Source organism: Eriocheir sinensis, chromosome 36 (assembly GCF_024679095.1).
Source record: "Eriocheir sinensis breed Jianghai 21 chromosome 36, ASM2467909v1, whole genome shotgun sequence".
NCBI classification, from domain to species: Eukaryota; Metazoa; Arthropoda; class Malacostraca; order Decapoda; family Varunidae; genus Eriocheir; species Eriocheir sinensis.
This window is the reverse complement of record NC_066544.1, coordinates 8,792,311-8,813,676: the sequence shown is the minus strand read 5'-3', so window position 1 is coordinate 8,813,676 and position 21,366 is coordinate 8,792,311. Positions and strand designations below refer to the sequence as shown.

The window sequence follows — 21,366 nt, the reverse complement described above, 5'->3', positions numbered from 1 at the left end:
TTTATGAAGAATAGAACATTAATTAACAAGATTGTGAAATATTCATGATAAAATACAACCAAAACTCAATGAGGCAGAGGAAATGTAGCCTCAACATATGCTATTGCCCCGCTGCCCACCTTGCTCTCTATGACCAGGTTGCCATTCTTTCTCGTGATCTCCTTGACGTGTGCGTCCAGCTCAGGAAGGTCAGACTGTTGTTGTCGGGGTTCAAACAGAAGCGGCAGTTCTATTTTGGGCCGCTCCCTCTGTCGTCCAGAAATGGTGTTGGGACGTGACTGAAGTTTGATGTCCCCCGTTAGCACTGAGGAAAAAAAAGAGGGGAGGGGAATAAGTAACATCTCAATTTATCATGTATATTACCCTTGGGGAGGCTAAATCAAGTCCAATATGTTCTACTTTATATATTTTTTTACCTTAGGTATCCTAATGACATCTATTAACTATTTATTTACACATGTGATAAGTAAATGATTTGTACATAAAACAGATGAATTCAGAGATCCAAGTTCAATTCTTTTCAGCACATAAAACAATCAAAAACTCCTGATGACTAACCATAATTAACTACAATACTGAGTGGGGAGGTAGCATGATCAGAAAAAAATAAAAAATAAAAGTCAACTATGTATGTACTTGCACAGTTTGGTTCCACTAACCAATGCACCTCAAGATGGCCTAAAGCTTCACATAAATCAACCTTAGAAATTACCCTGACTCCAAAACAATGACCATGTGAATTATCATCATATGAGGTGAATCACAGTGACAAAAAAAAAAAGAAAAAATAAATGTTAGCATGTTATGGCAAATGGAAAATATATTTGTGCATGAATGAAAACTTTTGAAGTCAGAGTACCCTACAGTAAAGAACCTGTTTGAGGGGCTTATGTGTTTGACAGACAGGTCAGTCCCTATCAACACAGCGACTGGCACCTCCTTATGATGGCAGACAGTACAAGACAGCACATGGAGTTTTTGAAATGGCAATTAACTGATTGAAAAATCTGATCAATAATAACCTTAAAAATTATGATCAACAACTTTCCTAAGGAGTAAGGTGCAATGAACTGACTTTTCAATACTTTCAATGGCACTTCTACTTTGTTGTTAACTACTACATAAGCATAAAATTGTGAGTTGCCCAAGCAGTCTACTTAAAACTGTATCTCCACTTCAACATATTTTTGATAAGAGAAAAACTTTATAGCTGGACACACTAAGGTTTTGTTCAGAGCTATGGCAGATAACTGTAATCAGAGGATCAGCTGGCAGCTCACGCCACAGCTGATAAGCTAAAGCATGTGCTTACTCCATATCGACAAATTGTTACGTCCTGAACACAACAACACAAAACTGAATCCTAATTTTGACTGTCATGGTTTAATATTATTCAGTGGATTTGAGTTAGGGATTGAGGTCCCCTTGATTGCAACTTTGGTAACTTTCAACAACAACAGCAAAAATTAATGTCATTTGGTCACAGTTTTTAAGGTTTATGGCTCAGAGGCCAAGTTGCACACTTAACGTGTAATGAGGAGCAATAAGGTAATACGTATTAGCATGGCAGTTAACCACATGAATCACTCTTAACCTGTGGGCTTCGGCTATGGGAAAGCCGAGAAGTGGCCGAGAAGCGTCAACATTACACTGCATTTTGAGACTAAGAAAAGAGCATGGAATGTATATCAAAGTATTCCTCTCATAACCATAAAGCCGTTAAAAATATTTACTTTTACTTAAACTCCATTCTTTTTGGGTGGTGTTTGTTACAAAATAAACAGTCTCGTGACGCGTGGCATCTAGCCAAGAGTCGCTTGTTGTCTACTTCAGAGAATTTGATGAATGATTACTGTATGGATAGCTAATTCAGTCTGCCATGACCTTATGTCTATGCCGCTATTGCCTACAATTAGCTCGAATTAGGGGTTTTGAGCCGAGCCCCAAACGGGGTCCCCCATTTCAGCGGACCGACTCGCAGGAGCCCCAAACGGGGTCTACTGAAGCTGCCGGGTTAATGGGTGGCAAGAATGGAAGGCTTAACAATAATGCTTCTTCCTTTGACTCTTTCCTATCCAGAACACACAACAGTGCTCTCACATTTTAGGTGTAATTGGTGCCACTGATCTTTATAAAATGCAAATTCTTAAAATGTGCTACCTCCTATCATCTCAGCCTAAGCATTGTGTTAACCCCTTCGCTCTGGTGATGCCGACGTCAGCGTCTGACAGGCGTCCGACGGCGTCACCGTATGGAAAGGGTTAGTCCTCTTCTAAACCTCTGAATCCTCTTCCATTTCCTCTTAATCCTCTTCTAAACCTCTTAAGAGGAAATGGAAGAGGATTAAAAGAAATTTAGAGGAGGATTGAGAGGTTTAGAAAAGGATTAATCCTCTTCCATTTCCTCTTGACACTTTCCATACCATGACGCCAACGTTTGCGTCAGGGATGGAAAGGGTTAACTCCCCTTTGTGTTCCCTTCATGACCTGCCCTACCTACCCCTGCTTCCTCACCTTTCCCTTCAGTATCATCTACCTTGAATATGACAGCACCAGGAGTTGAGAAATTTGTCAAACTAAAAAGCATCCCTCACTTTGTATAAGGTGATACAATAAATTCAACATCGGCAGAGTGATGATATATGTGCCAACCTAGGAATGGAACTTGTCCACCCTCTGTTGGTTGGAGCTCCACCATCAGCGCCAACAGACCTATTCCACTCCTCGGACATAAAATACGTTACAGCTCCGCCATGTTGAGTTTAGTGTAGGTCTAACACCACCACAATTTCTGCCTTCCTTCCACTGAGCCTGAGCATCCTGTTTACCTCCTGTGTGTGCCCTAACAACCCTCGTCTTGTCTTGCTCTCCTCTGCCATCTATTATGCATCTGGCAGCACCATTGACTTTTTTTATCTTCTTGTGACTTTTAATGCTTTTGAATGCTTCATAAGTCTGTCTTCTCATGTTTTTGGTGTATCTTTATTCAACTTACATATAATCATGCACTGGTATTATGTTTTCTTTTGTATTTTCAGTGTTCAATGCCTTTTCTTGGCTATATATTTTGATCTTTTATAAACCAACTATCAGTCGTCAAGCAAATTTTCATGTGCCCAATGTTTTATCATCACCAAACCGTGCAATAGGTGGTGCAAGAAGAGCACAAACACTAATTACCGGGAATATGTAGATAACTGTAGCCTGCTCCGATGCCAGTGACATCACAGCAGGAAGCAGTCACACATATTGATCAAAAATAATTAAACGTAACAAATCTACCCAAACTAAATCTAACCTAACCTGACCCCCCCTGCTGCCAAAGTGTAATGTGCAAGACTGTGCTCAATAGACTTTTTGCATCAATATTTTTTTATTTTCTTATTTTCTGGAAGCTATTAGTTACTGCACTGCATTCGGAGACCAAAATACAAGCCATAATGAAAGTACTATAAACCTCACATAATATGTCTACAATAACAAAAATATAAGCCCACAGAGATTCAAGGATAAAGTGAATAAAGGAAAAGATAAGAAAAGAAATGTCACACTAGAGCTTTCCTGATTTCTCTCTTGACCCCCTGCAGCCCAAGCATCATGTTCGCTTTCCTGTCGAGCCCTACGTGACCCTACCCCACTGTCTCCTCCCCCCGTGACAACTGGAGTCTAATCATGTGACTCAACATCCCACCCAGCCCCCCCTGCCCATTAGCCCCACCACAGAAGTCATGGGTCATGATCAGAAGGCGGGCTGTGGTCTCATTAGTCCTTGCTCACCCTCTGGTACCTACGGTCTGGCTAACATGGGGTGTTTTTTCATATGACTCAACACCCAACAACACGGTCCATCATGTTCTTGACCTCGCTTGCCCCACCACAGCAGTCATAGGCTCAGATCATGGGATGGGCTGTGGTCTCATTAGTTATTAGCCCTCAACCCTGGACGTGAAGAAGGTATCGACCCAAGGCCGTATTACAAGTCAAATCCGAGAAGTTTCGGGATGAATAACTCTGTAGGGACCTGAAACTTCTCAAATTTAACTTGTAATACGGCCCACAGTCCCGTAGTTTGACACAGTGGGTTTGTAAACTCCAAAACTAAATGCTAAAGACTGAAAATTCCTTGTGTAGTATTTAGTGTTGACGTAGAAGTTAAGGAATTTGAGGGAACTATATGGCGAGTCTTTTTAGTAGCTGGTGCAAAGTGGAAAACCTGGGCATTATGGAGGGTATAGTTTGGTTTTGGCTCTTGTAGCAACTTTGTATTAGTCTGTGGAAGTGACCCAAGGTGTAGGAGTGTCACCATGAAGACCTCGTGATCACCAATACCAAAACTAAACGAAATACTTTTAGTAGATGGCGCCAAGTGAAAAACAGGAGCATTATGGAGGATATGGTTTGGTCTGGGGGCTTATAAGACTCTGTGATCAGCTGTGGAAGTGGCCTGAAGTGTAGGAGTGTCACCAGGAAGACCTCGGGACCACCAATACCAAATCTCTTTAGTAGCGGGTACTGAGTGGATAACCTGAGCATTATGGAAGATACAGTTTGATTTGGGGATTTATAATAACATTGTAGTGATCCATGGAAGTGAGGCACAGTGTAGGAGTGTCATCACGGCTTCAAAATCACCATCACCAACACTACAAGGAAAAACTTTTAGGTAGTCGGTGCCGAGTGGAAAACATGAGCATTATGGAGGATATAGTTTGGTTTGGGGGCTTGTAAGGACTCTGTAATGGCCCGTGGAAGTGGCCTGAAGCATAGGAGTGTCACCAGGAGGGCCTCGGGATCACCAACACCAAATCTTTTAAGTAGTGGGTTCCGAGTGGATAACCTGAGCATTATGGTGGATAGAGTTTGATTTAGTGGATTATAATAACGTTGTAGTGGTCCATGGAAGTGTCCCCAAGCGTAGGAGTGTCACCATGTAGGCCTATATGGGAAATCTCTTAGTAGCGGGTGCCGAGTGGATAACCTGAGCATTATGGTGGATAGAGTTTGATTTAGTGGATTATAATAACGTTGCAGTGGTCCTTAGAAGTGTTCCCAAGTGTAGGAGTGTCACCATGTAGGCCTATATGGGAAATCTCTTAGTAGTGGGTGCCGAGTGGATAACCTGAGCATTATGGTGGATAGAGTTTGATTTAGTGGATTATAATAACGTTGCAGTGGTCCTTAGAAGTGTTCCCAAGTGTAGGAGTGTCACCATGTAGGCCTATATGGGAAATCTCTTAGTAGCGGGTGCCAAGAGGATAACCTGAGCATTATGGTGGATAGAGTTTGATTTAGTGGATTATAATAACGTTGTAGTGGTCCATGGAAGTGTCCCCAAGCGTAGGAGTGTCACCATGTAGGCCTATATGGGAAATCTCTTAGTAGCGGGTGCCGAGTGGATAACCTGAGCATTATGGTGGATAGAGTTTGATTTAGTGGATTATAATAACGTTGTAGTGGTCCATGGAAGTGTCCCCAAGCGTAGGAGTGTCACCATGTAGGCCTATATGGGAAATCTCTTAGTAGCGGGTGCCGAGTGGATAACCTGAGCATTATGGTGGATAGAGTTTGATTTAGTGGATTATAATAACGTTGTAGTGGTCCTTAGACGTGTTCCCAAGTGTAGGAGTGACACCAAGATCTCGGGACCACCAACACGAAACCTATACGGGAAACCTCTAAGTAGCGGGTGCCGAGTGGAAAACCTGAGCAATATGGAGGATATAGTTTGATTTGGTGGTTTATTATAACGTTGCAGTGGTCCTTGGAGGTGTTCCCAAGCGTAGGAGTGTCACCAAGAAGGCCTCGGGACCACCCATACCAAAACAAGCCCCTCTAGCCCACTTACCGGGTCTGGGTCTTCTCTCCGAGCCCGGCCTCTCCCTCGTCAGGTCAAGAGTGAAGCCCGAGGTCATCCTTTCACGGGACTTGGACTCATTCTCGGCCTGTAGTCTGTTCCCGAGGCCCTGCAGTCTGTCCTGTAGCGAGCTTAGCGTCGCCATTTTTGTTTTCCTTTGGAGCGAGCTGAGCGCCATCTGTTGTCCGCCTGCCGCACCACCTGGCTGGCCCTCACCTTGCTAGTGTTTCAGGGCAGACTGGATTAATTAAAAACTCCTTTCTCTCTCTCTCTCTCTCTCTCTCTCTCTCTCTCTCTCTCTCTCTCTCTCTCTCTCTCGAGCCACCTGAGACACCACCTGCTGGCTGGCCCTCACCTTAATTGCTAGTGTTTCAGGGCAGACTGGATTAATTAAAAACTCCTTTCTCTCTCTCTCTCTCTCTCTCTCTCTCTCTCTCTCTCTCTCTCTCTCTCTCTCTCTCTCTAGTCCAAAGCCAAAATATTGTCACACTCCTCTTCGAGCCACCTGAGACACCACCTGCTGGCTGGCCCTCACCTTAATTGCTAGTGTTTCAGGGCAGACTAGATTAATTAAAAACTTCCTCCTATAGTCCAAAGCCAAAACGTTCAGTCGCACACTCTTCTTCGAGCCACCTGATATACGTGGTACCACCTAGCTGGCCCTCACCTAATAAACTATCAGTCAATCAATCAGTCGATCACCTTGCTATAAGTGTTCCAGGACAGACTGGATTAATTAAAAACTCCTTTCTATATACAGTCCAAAGCCAAAACATTCCGTCACACTCAAAAGCAGCGCGGAATTCGAATTGACGCTGATAGAATTGTGGATTTTTATGTCCTCTAGGTATCGTCAGGATCTCGAAGAAGTACCTTAAGAAGTGTCATTTAAGCAATAGTTATGTGAGGGGTTGTTCCTATACCTACGCTATTTTTTAGAATGCTCTGCACTTCCCGACATTGAACTCCATCTGCCATTTCCCCGCCCAGTCATACAATCTATAGTTAGTTCATCCTGCAGAATCATCAGACATCAGCAAACTTCCTAATTCTTACTTTAGTTCATTTTCCCAAGACAAACATGCACTCATGCACACTCTTCTTCGAGCCATGGCGCACTGCTTTAGGGCCCTCGATCACCTTGCTGTTATTTCAGGGCAGACTTGATTAATTAAAAACTCCTTCCTATAATCCTTACTTTGATTAATTTTCCTAAGCCAAAACGTGCAGTCACGCTCCTCTTCGACTAACACACCACGTACCTCGACCCCATGACCCTCACCTGGTGTTATATCAGGGCAGACTTGATCAATTAAAAACTTATAATTCTAAGCCAAAACATGCAATTACACTTTTCTTAGACACACCACCTGGCCCTCAGTTTGTTGATATTTTAGGGCAGACTGGATTAATTAAAAACTTGATACGCATTCAGGGGTACTCGATCAAGACCTCTATAGCTGACACGCCACGGCCGCATAATCGAAAAGTAAATTCCTGAAACCTCATCAACGGTAAACAGCAAACCGTATATATCAATCTATCCATCCATTTACTTTAGCCCTTCTATACCTCCCCTCTATCTTATTATGGTAAATATGCTCAGTATAAAGTGATAATCCTCTCCTACAATTTTTTTTTTTTTTTTTGCTTTCCTACGGCACAGTACTTACAGTGGTTGCCTATATGTACTACCTTCCAAGCCGTATGACACACCTTATACCCATTCCTCAATGCCTCCTCTCTATTACAGTATCAAGGTAGATTTAATTGAATAAGTCTTTACCACATTATTAAGAAAAAAGTAGTGCTCTTTCTATTACTACTACATACTACTACTACTACTACTACTGTAATTTATTGTCATTTTAATTGGTCTAGTAATCACACTGGCAGATAGGTAAATTAATTAACAATGAACAGCTACACATCTCCTTTTTATTGTGACAGTGGTAACCTTGGATGTGTGACCATGATGTGACTGATGGTCAAAACTTCAGGATAAAGAAGTGTCATGTACATTCCTTACACATAAAGCTCACAACACAATGCGACGAAATAGGTAGAAATAAATGAATGAGAACTATGGGTCATAATTTACATTTCCTGGGTGTAAGATGGCTAGATCACATTAGGTTCTTAAATTTGTCCTACTTGTCACAGTTTAGATAAATGCACTCATGTATTTTGGGTTAATATATTTGGAAGGATGGTAGAAAGTTGTGAATACACCTATCACTTTTTTTTTTCAAAGCACAGGAGGCAGTCAAGAAAAAAAAAAAGTGGTGGGATGGGCCAGCAAGTTAGTGATATGAATGAATGTTTATTTATAATGGCACCATTATGTATGATAAACTTGTAAGAGCTACATTACTGGGTTTGGTTTCATTAGTTAATGGGTCGTACTACTACACTGTTAAGCAATTCCATTTGTTTTACCACCCAGAAATGTAAATATAACCCATCAGTAACAACATAAAGACAGATATACAAATAACATGTTCTCCACCCAGGCCTCTTCACCATTACACAATACAAGGGATGAAGGAGTGTGTGTATATGTGTGTGAGGGGGGGGGGCTGAGCTGCTACATGACCTGAGACATGTAAAAGGGATGACTGAAAATATAAAATAATCAATATAAGACTACAAAGCAACAAAACAATGCAACATACACCCTGAGGTAGTAAAGTATAGAAATATCAAACTGCATTGTCTCTTTAGATCATAAATGAAACACTATGGGTCGTATTACAAGACATTTCACTGCCCAAGAACACATATTTGAGAAGGCTTGCGTATTTGCTGTGGGTATTTACAGGAGTAGTTTTATGACCCTGGTTGTAGTTTGACCCTTCTTCTGTACCATGAACCTGAAGAAACACGCATTAGAACCCAATTGACCCCCTCTCTGACATTTATAAATAGGTGATGTGAGAAGCGAAAGTGTCTTATAATACCAACCTATGGCACTGGGATTGAGCTCTTCAAAGTTTAAATGGATACCCTCTAAATACACACATACATTCTCTCTCTCTCTCTCTCTCTCTCATAAACTTTGGTATTCAGAATGTGTTACTGCTTGAAACCTTCATTCAATACAGCTCCTACTTTCTCTCAGCCTCTTTGTCATGTTTGTCACACTTGAGATCAACACACTCACAACTGTGGGTGGATGCATGTGGAAGCCCAATATAAAGGCAGTTAATATGCCTTAATCTAGAGTGGCATGGGAATTTTACTTGAGAGGGATGAAGCTCAGAGGGGCACTAGGGTGGTAATGAATGCATTGCTGCTGCATGAACACTAAACAATGTGGTAAAATTAACTCCATGGACATTTTGTGCAAGGATCACCTGGCAGAAACCAAGGTTGGCAAGAGGGGCACACATGCCCCTTGTACTCTCCTTAACAAAGCCACACCACTGACAGAGATAACTTTGTACTGAATTTTATATTTTAACATTTGTGATAAAACTGTAAATAGACTTGTGCAAGCCATAATGCTACCTATACTGTTCTACGTTTGCTGACATCTTGGTACAAACAAGCCTTTCCTCAGTATAAGGAATAGACTGCAAAAGCATGCAGTTAATAAAATGGAAATTAATCATATCAGCATAAAAATATGCATACCCTTTAACATTTGTGCAACTTTAAATACCATTGTATCACCAAGACTCACACAGCAGGACAAGAGAGGGGGAGGAAGTGCATCACAAGATCTGGTGAGTAGACAGTGACAAGGGCTGGCTGAGGTGCCTGGTCAAAAACATGTGAGGAATGTCTACTCTGGGAATACTTTTAAAATGTTCCCTGTATAGTGTGTATAGATACATGCTCACAAACAAGCACACATGCATTCACACTCTCACACACAAACATACAAACCACTTGAATTTTGAGATAGGACACACATATTTCAACGTGTCCATTGATACTTAACATTGGCTCTACACAACAGAACTCTATTCCTTAATTATTCTCTGTTATCAACATTGTATTTAAACTCATACTCATCACTTTGTGCTGAGACAAGACATTATACTTGTCCACTAGTTCCATTATGACTCAGCATTGTGCCCAAACCAAAGAATACTGCACACACAACTTGCACCTCACATGTCATGGAATGTGAGGCAACAACCAAGACAGTGATGCTGATTGTGATCATATATAATTCTATGTTTTTAGTTGAAGAAAATATTCTATAAATATCTATGCCAGAATATATATATTTTACTTTTCTCTATAAAAGACAGATTTGTCACCTACTCATATACATCTAATATATACATAAGATTCAAAATAATTATTGCACAATATCAAAATTGTTCTGAGAATCAAAAAATACAAAAAGACTACAAATATACACCACTAAGAAATACAAATATTTACATACACAAAATAGATGCTATAGAATATAATATGATTAGGTGTAATACTTCAAGACCTCATCCAGAAGCTTCTCTAAGTTGGACTCGTTGACGTCAACAAACATCTTCTGCTGGCGTGAGAAGTAATAAATGTCACCTGTGTAAATGTCAAACCAGAGGGCATGAATGTAGACTCGGCCCCTTGACAGGCCTTCCCGCATGAAGTTGTAGCTGGCAATGTTCTGCAGCTGCTGGAGTGTGTTGACCTGTGACAGCTTGTCCTCCTCTGTGAACCGGTTGTCTGGGTCAATGTAGGCCACAAACCGCCTCATTGGAGTCTCAGCCTGTTGAGCCAAGGCACATCATTAGCCATGATATTGATGGTTTGGATGAGATGTATTACAGTGTTCAGCAATCAATCAAGTTTTGGTTCAATCACGAAGTCAAACTGGGAAAAAATAATATAAGGAGGCAAAATACTTTTCTTTGTCATATAAATTACTGCAAGGAACAAATTCTATTTAAGAAAAGATCACATATGCTTGCACATGTCACTACATCACCTGGAACACTAATGGAGCCTGGAAGTCAGACACTTCAAGCTGGGCAAACTTGACGATGGAGGAGTGTCCGTGGCGCACTAGCCAGGCCTTGAGCGGGGAGAGTTTCAGCATCTCCTGGAGTGTGCGGTCACTGTTGCGCATCATGTGCAGCATGTTCATGGCCTGTTGTAAAAATGATGACATAACAATCCCTGCTTTGACACCTGCAATCAAACCAAAGTCATGACAGGGGAAGCATAGTGCATTACATCTACTGGGTAGCAGTTGAACAACAATGAAGAGGAAATAGAGAAACATCATGAGTTGAGTTCTTCAACACAGAAATATTACAAGTTCTAGTACTGTGAGTTGAGAATTAATGTAGAAATAAATTTTCACAGCAGATGTTGGAAGCTCCTGAAGATGCTTACCTTACAGTCTGAGTGCCCGCAGACAATAACATGTTTGATGCCGTTGATGACACAGCCTAGCTCGAGGGCGGCCGGCTCCGTGGTGATCTCCTCATGACCACTCAGGTTGGCGTGGGGCACCAGGTTTCCGGCATTACGCACTGAAGGAAGGGGCGAAGGACACATGTTACTTTTTAAATACAGTTACATACCCTTCAAAGTTATCTTCTATAGAACTGAATAATAATGGATACTGACAAGTGTATAATATGTAACATAAGTGTATAATATGTATAACAAATAATAAACCTGTACATATCTTTCTTATACAAGGTGTAGTATAGCCTACTTCCATACTTATCATGTACCAAGCAGGAGGAGAGATAACCTGTAAAAGCCTATGTACTTATTCACTGGTCATTACTGAACAATTGTAGCAACAGCAGGAAATAAGTTTTCTTCAGAAAATTTTCTTTAATACTGAAAGGAGTTGTCTCCCATCTACAGATAGGAAACAATACTGAGGAAGCCAAACAATAAGGCAATCATTTAAGTAAGGAAGAATATATATATGACTAAATTTTGTCTCCTTGCCTATATTAAAACCTCCTGAGTATCTTGCCATTCCTCCCCGGGCTAATCCTTCCCTGAAAGTTGCCTCAGAACTCACCGATGAACATGTCCCCAACGTTGGTCTGGGTGAACCTGGTGGGCAGCATCCGACTGTCAATGCAGGTGAAGAAGACGGCTTTGGGCTGAAAACACATCACAATATTAGAGAAACAAAAAGAACAGTATATAAATTTTGGATATTGAGGGAAAAGGAAAGAGAATAATGAAGAAATGGAAAAAAAGACCCAAACCTTCTTCTCCTTTAGACATGATACTAGAAATTTCTTCTTAGGTATCTGTCATTGGTCTTCTTCCCCTTTTCATTCTTAAGTTATTTCTCTCTCCTTGTTTCTAACTTTCAACTTATGTATCTCATCCATGGCCCAGACTCACACTTCTACTTACTATTCATAACATGGTACTGATGTTATATGGGAAATTAACTTAAACAAGAGAGAAACAATAAGTATGTACGTATATAAAAAGTAAAAAAGTAAAAGTAAAAAGTAGGGCAACTTGTGAAAACCTAAATAACTGTCTGAGTACTTAATATCTAACATTGCCACACAAAAAAAATCACTGTAACTTATCTACCCCAAGAGAGAAGTGAAAAAAAAGTAAGGAAAAAAAAAGTAAAGTAAAAAGTAACTAAAGTAACTTGTGAAAACCCAAATAACTGTCTGAATACCTAACATCTAACATTCCCACAAAAAGAAAATCAGTATAAATTACCTTCCACAAGAGAGAAGAGGTGAAAAATACAATATATATATATAAAACAAGTATTTGAGAAAACACGAATGACTGCCTGAGGACATAACATTGCCACAAACATTTTTGCTAACTTTGATATTTGGTCATTTGAATCAACATTACATGACAGGAAAGACTAATGTTACACTTCTATTCATTGAGAGAGAGAATTACATAGAATTACATAGATAATCAGACCACACAGGCCCTAAAGTCCAAACTAGGTGGTCTGTACTAAACCTAAGTGACAGTTGTATGCGGCCACCATGGTGTTGAAACTGACTTAGTGAACATTTAGATGGAGGAGATTGCGGTCAAGAGAGAGAGAGAGAGAGAGAGAGAGAGAGAGAGAGAGAGAGAGAGAGAGAGAGAGAGAGAGAGAGAGAGAAGAACGGAGAAAAGAGAAGAACTCGGAAAAGGAGGCAGAAGAAAAGAAAATAACAAAAAAACAAATGGAAAATACAGAAAATAGAAAATGAGAAAAAAACTACTCGGAAAAGGAGGCAGAGGAAAAGAAAATAACAAAAAGCAAATGGAAAATGAGAGAGAGAGAGAGAGAGAGAGAGAGAGAGAGAGAGAGAGAGAGAGAGAGTCCTTGATAGCCTTGACAACACGAAGTCCTTCACCACTCACATGGGGGTCGTCTCGCACCACCTCGAACTGCTTGACCATGCTCTCCCTGTAGGTGTTCCTGTACCTCATGATGCCCTGAAGTATGCGGTTCATGCCCATGGCGGCGGGAGGGTGTGGCCGTCTGCGTGTCTCGTCCTGGCCGCCCTCAGCAGCTGATCGCGGAGCAGAGCAGACGACGCCTTCCTCTTCTTCTTCCTCCTCCTCCTCTTGCTCTTCTTCTTCTTCTTTTGACCTTCATCGCTTCTTAGCAACGTTGCCAGATTGTCGTACTCTGCCTCCTATTTTTGCCGATAAAAAGGGGCTATTATACTCGGCAAATTTTCCATAGATCTTCAGTCAAACCATGATTTCCGCTGGCGTGGTTCTCATATTTCCGAGGTTTTCTGACGTGTCCACGATCTTCCAAAGCTACGGTAGATTTCACCGAAGGACGACGGTAGTACTCACCATCATCATCATCAGCAATAACAAGAAACAAAATATGAGAACCATGCTAGCAGAAATCGTGGTTTGACTGAAGATCCACGGAAAATTTGCCCAGTGTAATAGCCCCTTTATTCACACACTTTGCTTTTCATTTCACTATTTATCTTTCCTCACTATAATTTTCATGGTCATTTCTTGAACACAGCCCTCTTAGCAGCGTTACCAGACTGTTGTACTGAGACGATTGCATATCAGTTTCAGGTCCAAAACTATCATATATCCACACAAATTACGATGTCCAATTAAAGTCACCTAAAACCGTTAATTATCTATACGTTTTTTCGCAGTTGTAGGGCAGAAGCCGGAAAATAAAATGTGTTTGGTACGACAATATCTGGTAACGATACCTCTGATGCTGCCTACACTACCCCCCCCCCCAAAAAAAAAAAAAAATCATACAGTAACCATATGCTCCCAATATATAGATACCTACTCTAATATTTCGTTTACTGAGCGAATTTGGCCGACCCCTTCTAGGCTACGGTAAAAAAAAAAAAAAAAAAAAAAAAAACATTCCTTTCAATAATGTGAATTAATTATCTTCCAGTCACATTTTTACTTCTGCCCTATCAGTTCTTCAGTTACACACCCCGTACGAGGCTTTATCAAGTCACAAGCAAACTCTGCACTGGGTCATGAAAGCACTTAATTATCCTTTATTTTTTTAGCACTTGTTCCCTACCATTGTATCTTTTTAGTTTCCTGGTGCTACTTTCACATGTATCCTTAGTTGTAAAGTCACACTCTGTACTGCCTGGGGGTTGGGATGGCATGCTCCTCCCTTCTCCTTTGTTGTTTGCTTGCAACAATAAACTATCAATCAATCATTATCACTGACTTTGTACTATAACTCCTACTTCAGAATGCTCCTGTCCTTTCTATCTTCTCCCTCCCACTTCTTGTGTACCCAGTTATTCATTAGCATTTTCAATTCCATTCTTTATATTTCATTGGTTGTACAGCATTCAGGTGGCCATACACAATTCACTAAAACAACTCTTTATTAAATAGGCTAAAAACTGGACTATTTTGGTACTCTCATTATGCATGGCAAAAGGCAAAAACTCATAATAAATAATCAAGACACTATCTACGTGTCCTTCAACAAGAATTTTAGTTTGTTGGAGAGCAAAGTCTTGGTCACCCCTGGCATGCCTCTCCTCTCAAGGTTTTCTGTTGGGGAGAGAATTAGAGAAAAAAATAAATCAGGTGCATTCCTCTTTTCTTATACCTTATTGTAACATACAGGTAAAAATTAATTACAAAATATCATCATGTAGTGTGCCTAAGCATGTTTTTTCCCTCACATCTTTATTTAACATGTCCTTTTAGAATGGTATAGTTCCTACTGGTTGGAAAATAGCCAGAATCATCAATTTTTAAGTGATAAAAAATAACAGGCCCATTGGTGTGAAGTCAGTGGTAAGTGTGCTATTCAAGAAAAATAAATAAATAAATAAATAAATAAAGACAAAATTGTGAGTCACCAAGTCATTCCTTAACAAGACTGACACTATGAATTTCAAAACAAGACATCCTGCTTGTCAATCCTAAAACTTTATGAACCTCAACATATGGGGAGAAAAAAAAAGTTCTTTGTGTCCATTTAATATAATAATGTTCCAAATATGCCTACCTATTAAAACCCACCCAAACTTCTACAATGCTCAATCTCACCAGCAATGTCAGTGGTAGGTTGAGAGAAAAAAAAAAAAAATAAATAAATAAATGAATGAATAAATACAAAGTTGTGAGTCACCAAGAAACTCATTCCTTAACAACATTCACAACATGGGTTTCAAAACAAGAGATCCTGCTTGTCAAATCTGAAACTTTAAGTACTTCAAAATATGGAGGGAAAAAAATAAAATGCAGTGCCAAACATAAGACTTTCAGATATGCCTACAGTTTAAAATCCAAACTTCTTCTATGGTGTTCCATCTCACCTGTGATCTCCTGCTTGTGTGTGGCCAGGAGCTGCCCCAGACTGGTGTTGGCCTGCAGCCTGAGGGTGATGGCAGCCCCCAGCACACCCTCCTGCACCTCCCCACCAGCCAGCTCCTCTACTATTTGCCTCACCCACAGATCCACACTCTGGCACCTGAAGGGAAGGTTAAAGGTCAAATGACATTTTTTCTTCTTAAGAATTTCTTCGTGTGTTAGATGAAGGCAGAGTCAGCTGGGAGCCTCTGAGAAGTCCCCATCCCTCTGTGGCTTACTTACTAAACAAGAATTTACATATTATCTGCACTTCCTTTTGCTTACATTACATGAATCAGAAATGGCAACCACACTTGTCCAAATTTTAAATGCAAAAATAAATAAATAAATAAATAAAAGAAATATGAATAACTAAAAACCCTAGTACCAACACATGTTGTCAGGAAGGGCATTCAGTCTTAAACCTCAAGCTATGACCCCAAAGTAAAAACTATGAACATGCGTAAAAGCTGTCAGGCAAAGAAGGTGTGAGCCGATGGAGACTCACCGCCATAGGGTGGGGTTGGTGATGTGCGTGGCAGCCAGTAGGACTTGTAGGAGGAGGGTGCGGTCTTTCTTGAGGGGATGGAGGCGCTTGTAGCAGGCCAGAGCCCCGCCCACCAGTGACTCAGCCTCCTGCTCATCCGTCTGTGGCAGCAGGTGAAGCAGGACCTTGACCACGGCACTGATGTTGTACTCGCCATCATGGGTCTTGTTACTCAGCACCCCTACAACACCAAATACACACACACATGTAAACAGAGGTACAACTACCCTACAGTCAATATCAACATACAGAATGATGATAACGGTAGCCAAGTAACTGCTGAAGTATTAACTTTGCATTGTATTCTTTGCTCTGATGACGATCACAAATGGTTAAATGGAATGTATTTTGAGTGTGATGGGGAATAGTTCTACTTCTCAAAACACATGAGAAATTGATCTAATCTGGAAGAAGGGCCATTTAGTTAAAAGAGCTACAGAAGTGGAGATAGAAGGGAGGATACCAACTGGAAGACTGAAAAAGGACCGGAGACAGTGTGTGGAGGAAGACATGAGAAGAATGAACATCAGGGAGGAGAGAGTACATAATCGTCAAGAGTGGGAGAGACTCATAGCCTGTCCAACCCCATAAGGGAAAATAAGGACGTTAAATGAGACGAAAAAGAAGAGAAGAGAAATCCTTAAACAAATTATGTATAGAGCTGTGAGATATGAGGACAAGTAGATTAATCATTACTAGAATTTCCATGACAGACATACTTGCAAGATAAGAGACTGCCTTCTCCTGAAACTGACTGGAGGATGACAGTTGGACAGTTAGGGTGGCCAGCGTCACATTGAGGTGGTCACAGTGCTTGATGCTGTGGTTGTCTACACTCTGATCTGCACTCCTGCCTGACCTACTGACAGGAAGACAAAGGTACAGAACATGCTGCATGCACTGAAATACTTTTTGAGGGTTAAAACAGAAGCCAGTTGATGCTTAGGCCTGTATTCTCAGACATTTTTGGCTCTCACAACAAACATTTCATAAGGCCACAAAGGTGATTAGTTGGGTTGTCTTGAGTGTTTTCTCACATTTATGGTGCAGATGCCTTGTCAAATTATTACCAGGCTCATAAAACTACCCATGGAAATACCCATAACTACTACCCTACCAAAGCCTTATTTAATGTGGGTGTGTAAGTCCTGAAATGTTTGAAAATATGGATCTAAATCCTACTTCCCTGTCTTCTAATATACACACTTGATAATATCAGCAAGTTTTACACACAAAGAACACAGGCATTATTATAAGGCAAGCTCTTATGTCTCATTGGGCAAGTAGAAGGAATTATACTTACTTGTTCTTCTTTTTCTTTGTCACTGTTGGACTTGTGTGTCGGTAGTATGGGAAGCCAGACATTATCTTGGACATGTACTGGGAGTTAAGCTGTCCAACAAACCACTCACACTGCAAATTTCATGGACACTGATTTATAATGGATATAGTACACAGGATTTATATGCATCTATCTATCTGTCTGTTACATCTCTGACGCCTTACCCCTTTCCCTCATCCCTCTTTCAGCTCTCCTCTCAACACATTTAATTTCTCACCCACCAACTCTTTCTCTCTCCCCAGTAGGTATGATACAATCCAAAATATTTCAAAAGACACATTGCAGCCTCAGGAGTTCACTCACCTCTTTAGGCTGCTGCTTGGTGCAGGCTTGGGTGATGTTCATGAGGTGGTCAATGATGCTCAGGATGGAGGAAAGAGCCTTCACTCCCTCCTCATTCAGCATGTTGTCCTCTGGAACACACACACACACACTCACATAAGCTATGGTTTCTTAGCTACTCTCAGTTTTCATGTTGCCTAATCTAATCATGCTCCTTCAAAGTTTCAAAGAGCAGAACCTTTATTTGTAGTTACACTTATGACCACACTTTACCCTAGACTACAAAAGGAAGATGGAAGGCAAACTGTACCATGTGGGAATTTCAGGTCTAGATTATCTTATTTTTTTGCATTAAAACATTCTACGCAACTATTTCCTAACATATTTACAACATTGTCTTACAAAAACATGTTGTGCCATTCATTCTATCTATTACTAACCTTCTATTTCTTCTTGGTTCTTTGGGTCCACCTCAGCCCACACCTGGAACAACAATGGCACAATCTCCTGGACAAACTTTTGCAGGTGTTGTGGGTCGGAGAAGAGCCAGGTGTGCTGTGCGGCGTCCTTGTCTGTGCCGCCCCACACCACAGGCGGCAAACTCCCTGCCATCACTCGCTATGGAAAAACACATCACACTAAATTAAAGATGTAAGGTATGTCTGTGTAAAGTTATATTTATACTTTTGCTTTCTTTTTTGTTGTTGTTGCAATCCGAACTTTGAATTTTCCTACCTGCCACATTGTGAGGGGGACCTGCTCTTCCACTTGGTCCTGTTCCTTAAGGATGATCTCGAGGAACCCTGACAACTCCTGAAGTAGCTCCACGTGTCCCTTGTGTGTGGTGAGGCTGCTGCTGGGGTTGGTGTGCAGCATCCGGGAGAAGTCCACACACATTTCTCTCTTGCTCGTGGTTGTCTGTGAACTGTTGGCCTGTAGTGATAAGGGCAAAAATAAACTTTGGAAAAGTGTGTGTGAATATGTTATAATAATCATTATAAGAGCTAACAAATGCCAGGTTAATGTGCTGACTGAATAAGGATGCTGACCCATGTAAACTAGGACAAATTACCAAAAATACTAAGGTGTGAGATATAGGCCCATATTCTCAGACGTTTTCAGCTCTCACAATGAATATTTCCAAAGGGCACAAAGGAGTTCTTGAGTTCTCATGAGTGTTTTTCACATTCATGGTGCAGAATTTTTTTCAGACTATTACTTAGCTCATAAAACTACCAATGGAAATACCCACAACCTCGATGAAAGACTTTTCAAATGAAATGTTCAAATGAAACGTTTGAGGATGTGTGCCAATGTCTCCAGCTACACACTCACACACACACCTTTCTGGAAATGAGGTTGACAAAGTTGTTCAGGAGAGTGTTGGCATGGCGGGCGAGGAGAACTGGTGTGTGTTTGACGAAGAGGTTCACCAGACGCAGGGAGTCGGCTTGCACCCCTGTGTTGAGGTGCACCATGGCACAGGAAAGGTGTGTTGCCAGAACATTAAAGTATGGCTCAACGTGGGTGCCGACCTAAACACCACAGGGAAAAATACAGGTAAACTTTCTCAGTGGCTTTAGCTTTGCTGACTTGCTGAAAAATATTACTGAAGTATTTGTAAAAGAATATAAAAGAACCTCATTTGCATGATAAGAAAAATGCTATATATTACATTATATGAATGTGTATAAACTATGTATTATTGTTTGAATAAAGTAATACCAACGACATGTATACAAAACTTAAGATATCAAAAACCTTAACATGCACTTTTCAACTAATAAAGCAGCCTCACTATGGCTGCACAATGCATTACCTCAGTGGCCCCCATCCTTTTGTTGGCTTCAGGTCACACCTACCAGAGTTAATGTAGCAGCTTCATAATAAGGCTTTGAGGGCACAATGGCACCTACTGACCACAGATTGGGGAGCAACCTCTTAATCTCTCACAATCATATTTAACAAGGCAAGATTTTAACTCAGATCACTTCCTAAGGTAAAAAGGTTGACAAGTGTATAGGAGCTTATCAATGCTTCTTTTTACCTTTACTAGCAAGACCTCAATGAACTTGATGGCCACGGAGCGGATGAGCACGTCAATGTCGAAGAGGCAGGGAGCAACGCCGGTGATGATCTGCGAGAGCTTGGGGACCAGCAGCTCCGTCTCGTTCTTCTTGACCAGCTCCAGCAACCCATTGAGTCCATCCTGGCGCACGTAGGTGTTGGTGTGGCCTAGAGATGACAGCAGGTCCTGTTGGGCATTGATTGATGGGTGCAAATAAATAAAACAGTGTAGAAAATGTTATTACTATCATTATTACGGTACCTTACTATTATTATTGAGTTCCATGAAAGGTCATCAAGGGTAAAACAACAACTGATATAGACCCAAACAGAGTCCCCTCAATGAGCAGACATGGATGTGAAAATAAAAGTGACAGGAGAGTAAGGAAAGTATAAGGTAGAGGGAAGTGTTAACAGGTGGGTGTTGACTCTTGCTAAAGAATTGAACTTTAGAAACAACAACAAAAAAACAACAACTATGAGACCTCAAAGTAAAGGGAGCACAACCAACCATCAGAAAACAAGAGGAGGGCTTTTAGGAAGGCAATCACTAGGAACTGCACTGACATGAACATAGTAAAGGTCAGAATATTTGAATGTATGGGTGACCTTTAACGAAATAATACGTAAATAATGCTCAGGTCGTGGTTGTCATTACCTTAACGTTCCTTTTCTTCTTTGTGAGCAGCGCCTCCTCGCCCTTCCTGCTCAGCTGCTCCTTCAGGATGATCTTCCGGGCCTTGAAGTCTGTCCTCGTCTCGTTCTGGGCCTTCTTCAGCCTCTTGCCCACCTTCAGCTTCACCTTAGCAAAGTCTGCCTTCTTCGCTTTCTTGGCCTTGGCACTCTTGGTCATGGTGAGGCTGTAAACGCACACACAACGCACTCAACACACACACACACACACACTCTCACACGCACTCGGCCAAGCAGGTTTGTTTACGCCCCGACAGATTATCGTACTCAGAGCATCGTATTTACCGGTTTCTGACCCATAACAATTGTCAAAAAACACAGATAATTAACTATTTTATCGATAATTTTATATGAAGTCAGTTTTTGGGGTGGAGGAAACAGTTTTTAGGTCGAAAATTGGCAAACATAAGAGGCTAAGTACGACATTCTGATAACGCAGCCCGACACACGTGCTGCTGCAGCCGACGGGGAAAATCCGGACTGTAAAAAACGACGCTGTGATGGGTAACTTCTTTTTTTTTCTCTTCTTTTTTTTCTTGCCCCTGTTTTTATCTTTTCCCTTCTATCATTCTGTTTATTCTCTCCTAATATTTCTTTTCTGACATACTTTATGGATTGTGAAAACCGACGGGGGAGAGCGGGGTGTGTGATTACAGAGTTATATACTATACTCAAGCTGTGGGTGTGATTCAGCCACTTGTGAAAACAAAATTAAAGCAGTAGTGATTGAACTGATATAAAATCAATAAAAATAATGGGGAAATCAACTGTCCGAATCGAAATAAATGGC

General features: G+C 41.0%; 3 protein-coding genes across 10 annotated transcripts in view; all 3 read right to left on the bottom strand.

The window, feature by feature from the left end:
• The window catches only part of LOC127007720 (dual specificity mitogen-activated protein kinase kinase 7-like), a 30,001-nt gene extending 23,944 nt beyond the window's left edge, over positions 1 to 6,057 (bottom strand). For 2 of the 7 annotated variants that reach the window (XR_007760468.1, XM_050878956.1), the window contains exons 1-2: positions 5,845 to 6,055; positions 120 to 304 (exon numbers count right to left, since the gene is read on the bottom strand). Coding sequence is in view for 6 of the 7 variants with exons in the window: in XM_050878956.1 (XP_050734913.1) it covers positions 120 to 304; positions 5,845 to 6,031 (372 nt within the window). In the remaining variant the exon portion in view is untranslated. Of the gene's footprint in view, positions 1 to 119; positions 305 to 5,844 lie in introns of all 7 variants that reach the window. The other 5 variants (XM_050878959.1, XM_050878957.1, XM_050878958.1 and 2 more) reach the window with 5 other exon arrangements.
• Positions 6,058 to 7,769: 1,712 nt separating this feature from the next.
• Positions 7,770 to 13,452, bottom strand: LOC127007718 (beta carbonic anhydrase 1-like). Its single transcript, XM_050878948.1, has 5 exons — positions 13,180 to 13,452; positions 11,852 to 11,936; positions 11,203 to 11,342; positions 10,793 to 10,954; positions 7,770 to 10,573 (listed from the first exon to the last, which is right to left on the bottom strand). The coding sequence occupies exons 1-5, from the start codon at positions 13,276 to 13,278 to the stop codon at positions 10,286 to 10,288; spliced, it is 774 nt and encodes a 257-aa protein (XP_050734905.1). The 5' UTR covers positions 13,279 to 13,452; the 3' UTR covers positions 7,770 to 10,285.
• A 1,196-nt stretch (positions 13,453 to 14,648) lies between these two features.
• Positions 14,649 to 20,840, bottom strand: LOC127007717 (testis-expressed protein 10-like). Of its 2 annotated transcripts, none has more exons than XM_050878946.1 (11): positions 20,542 to 20,840; positions 19,864 to 20,070; positions 19,160 to 19,351; positions 18,552 to 18,749; positions 18,257 to 18,434; positions 17,838 to 17,947; positions 17,496 to 17,605; positions 16,912 to 17,054; positions 16,154 to 16,373; positions 15,612 to 15,766; positions 14,649 to 14,838 (listed from the first exon to the last, which is right to left on the bottom strand). In XM_050878946.1, the coding sequence occupies exons 1-11, from the start codon at positions 20,734 to 20,736 to the stop codon at positions 14,756 to 14,758; spliced, it is 1,791 nt and encodes a 596-aa protein (XP_050734903.1). In that variant the 5' UTR covers positions 20,737 to 20,840; the 3' UTR covers positions 14,649 to 14,755. The 2 variants fall into 2 exon arrangements, with proteins under 2 accessions (XP_050734903.1, XP_050734904.1); XM_050878947.1 differs by having other exon boundaries at positions 16,912 to 17,051.
• Between the last annotated feature and the right edge of the window lie 526 nt (positions 20,841 to 21,366).